Source organism: Cibotium barometz, chromosome 46 (genome assembly GCF_041138505.1).
Source record: "Cibotium barometz isolate CiBa-2024 chromosome 46, ASM4113850v1, whole genome shotgun sequence".
Classification (NCBI taxonomy): Eukaryota; Viridiplantae; Streptophyta; class Polypodiopsida; order Cyatheales; family Cibotiaceae; genus Cibotium; species Cibotium barometz.
In genome coordinates, this window is record NC_141091.1 from 17,795,323 (window position 1) to 17,804,342 (window position 9,020).

At 40.4% G+C, this 9,020-nt stretch overlaps 1 protein-coding gene across 1 annotated transcript; it reads left to right on the plus strand.

Annotated features, from left to right (window-relative positions):
* The first annotated feature begins 786 nt into the window (after positions 1-786).
* Positions 787-2,605, plus strand: LOC147611947 (aureusidin synthase-like). Its single transcript, XM_086784236.1, has one exon. It carries the CDS (start codon positions 833-835, stop codon positions 2,384-2,386), a length of 1,554 nt encoding a protein of 517 aa, XP_086640362.1. The 5' UTR covers positions 787-832; the 3' UTR covers positions 2,387-2,605.
* Positions 2,606-9,020: the final 6,415 nt, after the last annotated feature.

The window sequence follows — 9,020 nt, forward strand, 5'->3', positions numbered from 1 at the left end:
TTTGATAAAATAAGTTTTCCAACAATGACTGTGCTCCCACCTTATAAATGTGTGTGTGTGCGCACGTGGAGAGAGAGAGAGAGAGATTGATCATTGATGGATTCATTTTATAAATAACTCAAAAGACTTGTAAATATATATATATATATATATATATATATATAAGACATAAAGTTTCAAATACAGTACCATAAAGGAGCCAACAACATTCAAAGCCTGCAAAAAAAAAATATTTTAAATATTTCTTTCGGACTAACTTTTTTGGAGGAGTGTTCAAGTTTCTCAACCACTGATCAATGCTTAAATTGTAGCAAGAAAACATTTTTATAAAAAAGAGAGTAAATATTTGGATCGTAAATCGTAGCCGAAAATTATACTGAAAAATAGAGGAAATTAATGGAGTCGGACCCGTCCTTAAGAAAAAGTAACTTAGTATATTTTTACGAAGTAGAATTATGAAAAAATGCCTAAGATTTTTCATTGCCCTTATTTTATAGATTCATTTGTTATATATTTTAGTTATAAAATCAGCATGTAGTATTACACATTTTGGGAGCTAAAACCGGGTACATTGAATCAGTGCTCACATAACCCCATTTGTAGTATAAATTTCTTGGCTGAAATTGAGAAATCTCGATTACCTTTAATTTAAGAGATAAAATTTGTACACTTTAGTTATAAATCCAGTCATTTGTATAATTTAAGCATTGCCTTTAATTTTAAGGGTTAAAAAAACACTTTTTTCGAGCACTGCATTGAGTAGAAAAAAATGTTTTTATCGACGCTGCACAGGAGTTTCTTCTTTGCTAGAAGCTTTCTTCTTATTGTGGGAATGATCTTGCAGCCATTCCTTCATTTTATTGCATGCCAGCCCATTCCGCCGCCGGATCTTGCCACTTGCCACCTTCCGTTCAACCTTCCTGCAGCCGAGCACACCTTCAACTGCTGTGCGCCGCAGTCTAATCAGTCAGCAATCGAGTTTCATGTAAACGAAACTGCGCCGCAAACGCTTCATGTGCGCCGATCTGCACACACCTTGGGTGAAGATTATGTGCAGAAGCTCATCAGAGGTTACGAGCTCATGAGGGCTTTGCCGGATGATGATCCGCGCTCCTTCCGCCAGCAAGCCAACATCCACTGCGCCTACTGCAACATGGTGTACCTGCAGCCCAACACGTCGGTGTACTACCAGGTGCACGTCTCCTGGCTCTTCTTCTCCTTCCACCGCTGGTACCTCTACTTCCATGAGCGCATCCTCGCCAGACTGCTCGACGACGACACCTTCACCTTGCCGTTCTGGCACTACGACAGCCCCTCCACCTCTACCATGCCTAGCATGTACGTCGATCACCCCGAGCTTTTTGATATCATCAGGGAGCCTGCCCATGAGCCGCCGGCCGTCGTCGACCTCAACTACTACAACCAAACCGACCGCCCCGCTGCCGAACAGTTAAGAGAGAATGCACACTTCATGTACTTTGTGATGATCACTGGTGGCAGCACCCAGTATGGCTTCTTTGGCCAGCCCCTTCGCTTGGGAGAGCAGTCTACTGGCCATGGCACAGTGGAGTTCTCTCCCCACAACACAGTCCATTCATGGGTTGGAAACAGGCGTGCTGTAGGATGGAGAGACATGGGCTCTCTCTATGCAGCTGCAAGGGACCCTGTCTTCTACGCCCATCATGCCAACCTCGACAGGCTGTGGGATGTGTGGAAAACCTTAAACCCAAACAACATAGACATTGATGACCCTGACTACTTAGACTCTGGATTCTCCTTCTACAATGAGGATGCTCAGCTTGTTCATGTGAGGGTGAGAGACTCTCTTGACAGTGCAAAGCTTGGTTATACCTATGAACAAGTGGATAATCCATGGGTGAATGCAGTACCCGAGCCTCTAAGCCATGGCCCAGCTGTGCTCCCTGAGGGAGCCAATTTGTGCAGGCAAGGGGAGATTCTCTCTCAACCATGCTCTTTAGTGGTGATGAGGCCAGTACAGGCAAAATCAAGCTTATTAAAAGAACCATCATCAAGCGGTAGTAGCCATGAAACTCTTGTGTTTGAGGGGATTCAAGTAGTGGCACGGGACATGGAAGCTAGGTTTGATGTGTTTGTCAACTTGCCAACTGCAGATGAGCTCAGTACTCTTGAATGTGCAGAATATGCAGGCTCTTTCTCAATACTCCCACAGTTTGTGAGTAATTCTACCATCGCCAACCAGATCCACATGTCTCTCCGGCTTGCATCTCTTGATCCCATCGTAGGTCGCTTGAATTTGACAAGTGAAGAAAGCCTCATCATCACCATTATACCGAGGTCCGCCTCTCTTTGCTCTATTTCTAGCGTTAGAATCAGCCTTGAACAGCCCCAGCCTTTCTATAGTTAGCTCATGATGCATTCAAGACGTTTTACATATTAGGAACCATGGATCGCTAATTCCAGACCATGACAATATAATGACAGCTGATGTAATGAACACAATAGCTATTTGAGTGTTTTCAATACACTACGTGTAAAGATCTTTACGGAGGAGTCATGGATCCATGACATAATGACAGCTTATGCTATCTATATGAGTGTTTTTCAACTCCTTTTTGCTACTTAATCACGTTGTCTGATGAAATCATGCTTAACTTTTGGTCCTTTTTACAAAATTGAGTTTCCCGCTCAACGGGACTTACTTCCACCTGTGTGTGGGTATGTGTGTGTGAGAGAGAGAGAGAGAGAGAGAGCGCATTCTGGGTGCGCCTTGTGTGTTTGAAAGAGAGGAGAACGCGCTTGTGCGTGTGAGAGTGAGTGAGAGAGAGAGCGAGAGAGAGAGAGAGAGCGCGCGCTTGCGCTGTGGCACCTGCCACGATGGCAGTGAGCCTTGAATGCGAGTCCCAGTTTTTTTCCCATTAGTAACCGGTTTTTATAACGAAAACCTTAATTTTTAAAAAATAATAAATAAGAGTAAAGTCAATCGTTTTTTAACCGGTGCAAAATACACTAAACGATGGTTTTTTTCTAGACTCACATCCTCACAATTTGAAAAAGACTTAATATTCTTTTTATTTAATCAATAATTTTATATATATATATAAACCAGCAAAAAGCCTTTACATCAAAATATCTTACCCCCACGTGTGTTTATACAAAAATATTTACAGTTTCATATCATATTCAGCACATCACAAATCAATATCCATCTTTTATCCTAAAAAACAAAGGAGTATTTCTCCCATGAAATCTGATACTGAAGCTCAACACAAGTTTCCATTAGGCTTTTAGTTGTGCAACCTTTGGGTGATTATTGCTCCAAAACCTCTCCCTTCCTAGATCACACTTTAACAAATGGTCTAGTGCCAACTGGATTCTCAATGAATGCCACAAAAGTGTGATCCACCTGCTTTATTTTTTTATACCACCTTTTAGTTCTTGGCCCATATTTCACTGGTCTTTTCCTTGGCTTTAGCTCTGTTAGCACCTGAATGCAAAAACAATAAACAGTTAGGCTCAGCCTAGTATGCCTGAATGTTTCCCCTTTCATGAGTGAAATGAACATATGGCTGCCTGAAGAGTTTGTATCATTTGTACCATCACATCCTTGTTTAACTTATTCACCAAATGTATAGATCAACACATATGAACACATTTATAAGTCAATCCTGTTGTATCCAATCGTGTATCAATAGCCTTTTGAAAGACAATGCAATGCCTAGTGTTCCATATTTCCCATAAACATTAGAATTTGATTATGCTGAAGACAAGGTGAACACATTCCTCGTTAGAGGTCCATTTCCCATATTTTCTAGGCGATTTTTCCTGTGAGGATGCCATGGAAGCTGTTGCCATTTTCCGACAAAGTCAAATTTAGGAAATTTGGGAATAATTCGTGTTTTTGGCACAATTTTGAGAGTGGGTTGAGTCTACTTTGAAGAAGGAAATCTAAGAGTTGAGACCCTCAAAAGTGACATGATGGAGCATGGTGTTACATACTAATGTACAACATTCACAACTGAACATGCATTCTTAAAAATATCCTTCATTTAGAGTGGCTCATCTACAATGAATGCGCTGCTTTGAGTGCACAAATCCTAGTTGAGTAGTATATCCACTACTAGAGTCTTATAGAACCACTTTATAGAGATTAACAAAATGTTCCAACAACGTAACCTTTTTTTCAAATGAAAAACCAAAACATTATGAGGTACAAGGATTGCACTTTACAATGAGGCAAGGAATAGCCTTATGTTTTGTAGCTTAAGTGAGAGTGAGTTTACAATAGCCTCTTGGTCAAAGGGCTCACAAGTCATTCACTAGATACAAAAGAGTTTACAAGCTTTATAAGATAGTTCTAACAAGTGAGGAAAGCAATAGCTTTGATTCTACAATACAAATACCATGACAAGCTCTTGGTTAAGGGGCTATTCAAAATGTATTCATGAAACAACGTTGAAGAAACTTATGCGAAAGGGCTTTTGGCCACAAGGCTATTCAAAAATGCATGAAACAACGTTGAAGAAACTTGTGCCAATAGAATAGACAACTAGAGTCTAGAAGAAAAGAATTTGGAAAAACCCAAACTTGAAATCGGGCTCGAACTCGAGGTTGAGCAAGCTAAGCTTTTTAAAAAATGCTATTTTTTGTCGACCCCGAGTTAGTGGAGTGATTAAGGCGGTTCTCGAGCGTCCCGCGGTCATGGGATCGAGCGGACCGTGAGTTAGTGGAGTGATTAAGGTGGTTCTCGAGAGTCCCGAGGTCATGGGATTGAGCCCTCCATGGCATGTAGGGTGTGTGTTATTCTATCTAATTCCAGCCAAGCTTTTCTTTTTTTTTTTTTTAAATGTTATTTTTGAAAACATAAAAATTCAAAACTAACGATGTTTTTCAAATTAGCCGCCGTCAATGATTTTAGAATGGACGTCAAAACTAACGACTCTTTCAAATTAGCCATCAAGCCTGCGCTTCTTCCCTCCTATTCTATTTTTTCTCATATGTACCTTTCCTCGACAGGACCACGAAGGCTTCTTGCTCGTTTCAAACATGCCCTTCTTCATGGACGGGCTGTAGGAGCCTTGCTCTCCATATGCTTCTTAAAAATCAAATTCTGCAGCTCCATTGCTCTTCAACAGAAACACCACTTGTTAGGGAGATTCCTGTGGTATTTTTCCCCCGCATCTTCATTAAGGAAGCTATAGAAGATTAGCAGTTTACGGCAGAAGATTAGCAATTTACAGTAGCTTGTGCGCAGTGGAAGCTTGTTAATTGAAAGCATTATCTAGGTCTGTGAAGCTACAGAAGATCAACATTATCCAGGTCTGTGAAGCTACAGAAGATCAACGTATGCAGCTGATCACGGTTTTCGGCATCTCTCTAAACCCCTCATGCTTCTCACGATCTAGAGTGTAACTTTTTGTTGAGTTCTTGCTGCACGGATCTTCCTGCTGAGATGAATGGCTGATGGTGGGTGTGTTTGTGTTCGCCTGCTGCATGAACAGTGGATGCTTCAAAGTTCATCTCGCCGCATGAACAGTGGATGCTTCAAAGTTCATCTCTCTCGGGGTGTGTGTGTAAAAGAGAACACTCACTACCTTTCTCTCACCCATCGTGGGGTAAAAATGGCTAGTGGGATTGCCCTTGGGATGACATGGACCCACTCGAATTCAAAGTCTCTCCATCGATTGGTCTCTCTAAATCAATAAATTCAACGTTAAGCGGCTCTCTCTCTTTCTCTTTCTTGCATTGGCACTATCAAATCCACCTTCTGTGTTTCCTCAATTAATTCTTGGCTAAGAGAGAGGACATGTTGCTTTCTCTCTCTTGTTTGGCTTCAGTAATCCACCTTGCTCTAGCAATCAACCTTGTTTGTCTTGGTGTAGAGAGCATGCACCTACAATATTAAAGTTGATTCGCTATGCAATCTTACACACAGAACTACAATATATTATTGTTTGAATTGCTACCCATGCATCTTCTATGTTGTTGGCATAGAGTCAATAGATGATAGAGCCATAACTTCAATATAGCGAGATAAGAGTTTTGCAGGGAGATCATACCTGATCATCTACCAAGACAAATGGTATTGCTTGAGGGAACCTTCAACCATCTTAGCCAACAGGCTCGAATCAAGATGACAAATGGGCTTTTAAGTTTCAGGCACCCTGAGTGACGAGGCCTATTCGAAGGGTAACCCTATTTTTTCTTTTAAAGGGATTTTCTTTAACTAGTTTTACTTTATGAACAAGAGATTGGAAGGGCATATAACTAAATTTTCCAAAACCCTCCCTTCTTTTGAACGGTAATTGTGTTTTCACCCTTCCTGTAAAGGTTTTGACCCCCTTTGGAAGGGTACTACAACCTTCAAATTCTAGCACTGTGAGCGACCCATGGAAGCATAATGTAAGAAGCGACATGCCTCAAAGTTTGTGAATGGGCTTGGGACCAAGATTTAAGCTCAAATTCAACTTTGAGCAAGAATCTTGTCAACGAGGCATGCCTTAGTGTTTGAGGCTCAAACTTAAGTTTGAGTCTCAAATTATGATGCATGCCTCTTTGAGAGAACCCTTGCTCTAGTGTGAGTTTGAGCATGAGACTCGGTCACATTCCTGGAAAGCACACACTTAGGCTCAAACTTAAGTTTGAGAGGACCCTTGCTCGAGTGTGAGTTTGAGCATGAGACTCGGTCACATTCTTGGGAAAGCTCACACTTAGGCTCAAACTTAAGTTTAAACCTAGGCTGTAGACTTATTCTAGATCCCAAATTTGAATTTAAGGAAGGGCCTATCAATGAGGCATGTTGGCTAAGTTTGAGCTTGGGCTTGGGACTTGGTGTAGATCTTTGGTGTAGATCTTAAGTATAATTTTAAGCAAGGGGGCCTATCAAAGAGGTATGCTTGAGAGATTGAGTCTCAAATTGAAGTTTGAGCCTAGGCTTGGGACCTAGTATCACGCTCAAAATCACTTTATTGTACTCATCTAAGTTGGAGGCCCAAACTTAAGTTTGAGCCTTGGCTTGACACTTAGCCTTTCTTAAACTCAAGAGAACGAGCCTCCCATTCAAGTTTGAGAATGGGCCTTGTGACTTGACCTTAAGCTTAAACTCAACTTTGAGCAAGGATTTGAAGATCCTCGATATCTTGCTTTAACATTTTAGAAGAAACAAACTCTCATAAACCCCTCAAGATATTAAGCTTGAAATTCAAGCTTGAGTGTGAGACTTGGGGTTTAACCTTGGGTTGAATCCTAAGTTTATGTGCAAGACCCAATCCTCAACTTATGTCCAAAGGTTTCATATGCCTTGTAGCATTGGGCATATAAAACTTGTATCGTTTGTATTTCAATGTAAAAATGAGGACAAAAGATATCCAATATTCTCAATATTAAATAAATATCTAAAATAATCATTAATCTAAAATAAAGATATGTATGAATTATTTGCTATAAAACTACAATAAATGACACGACCTTTGAAAAATGGCACTTGAATAAGTGCCAAAATTTCTAAATTGGACTTTGCAAATCATGGAGTTTTGAGAGCTTAAATGCAAAAGGGAGGTGGTTGGTTGTTGCACAATGATATGTGGAAAAGTTTGAGAGTGTGGCAAGCAAGCAAGAGCTTCATTTCAAGCTTTGTGATGGTGATCTTGTTGATGAGTTGGATTGGAGATTCCATAGTCTTCCATTACTTTCAAGCATTAAACTCATGAGAGGTAAGATTTCTCATTGGCTATGCTAATTATGCTTGAGAATGACTTGTACACGTGCGATTGGAGTTCTTTTGGCTACGAGCAAAATGATCCATTACATTAGGGTTTCATAAACCTAATTAGTGGTCAACTGGATCCATTAGTATCATTGGCTTGCCTATTAGCCAAATTCATATGCGCTATCTTGGTTGAATGGTGGCCATACCACTCTTATGTTTCCAAAAGGATTGCCATCATTAGCTATTATATGCTATGCATTGAGATAGTGAGCTTCACAAATTTCCATTGAGTGCTCAAATTTTCCAACGGAACCTTGCCTTAGCAAGGATTGGATAGCTTTATTGGATTGGCTTCATTGAGTGCATATTGGAAAAGGGGATTGCATTGAGTAATGGATGCATTGTGATGGTTTTGATTCATGCTTATGCTCAATGTGGATGCCTTTCTTTGTACTCTTGAGCCCATGGTGAGGGGCTTTGGACCAGAATCATTTGGGACAAACAAAAGGCTATTGGATATATGAATTTTAATCATTGGCATGTTCTATAAATGCCATTGGTATGTCTCCTATGCTCTCATCCATTTCTATGATTTCCATTGATTCTTACACTATTAGAAAGCTAGTTATGTGGTGAGGGTGCCTTCGAAATTGGTGGAGAGGCCAAGGTGAGAATGTCTTGAATCCGTTGTGCCATGAGTGCCTTGGGAAAGTGGTACCACTACTAGTCCATGGGCTCGTAGCGACAACAGAAGTGACACAAAAGCGTCGCTTACGCAACGTGTTGAGCCCTCGCTACAGGCGTCGCTGTTGTACGTCGCTTAAGCGACAACAATAGCGACTTCTGTAGCGATCCATATGCGTCGCATAAGCAACGAAATTTTAAAAAGTTATTTAATGTCGCTTAAGCGAGGTTAGATCGCTTAAGCGATGATTACGACGATTACGTTGCTTAAGCGATGACGCGCGACAGAAAAAAACGGACAAATACAAAATTTATATACCGGTTGATTCATTTACATCAAACATAATGTTGGGTGGTTGCAAGATTAGGGTGCCCAGTTTTGTCCACTCAGGCACCCTGTAAACAGTAAAAAAACAGGCATTTGTTTACCTTTAGTAGCTAATCTCTCCTAGTAAATGAAGGAATTTTGTTTCACGTTATTTTGTTGGAACATCATATTCAAAGTTGGTAATATAGTTGCATAATTTGATTAAGCATTAGATATTCAAAAGTCCTCATTTTCTTAGGTACAAAGTCAATGTATACACCCTGTCCCAAATTTGAACTGATTCCATAAAATGCTAATATCTTTTACATATAAACTCATATG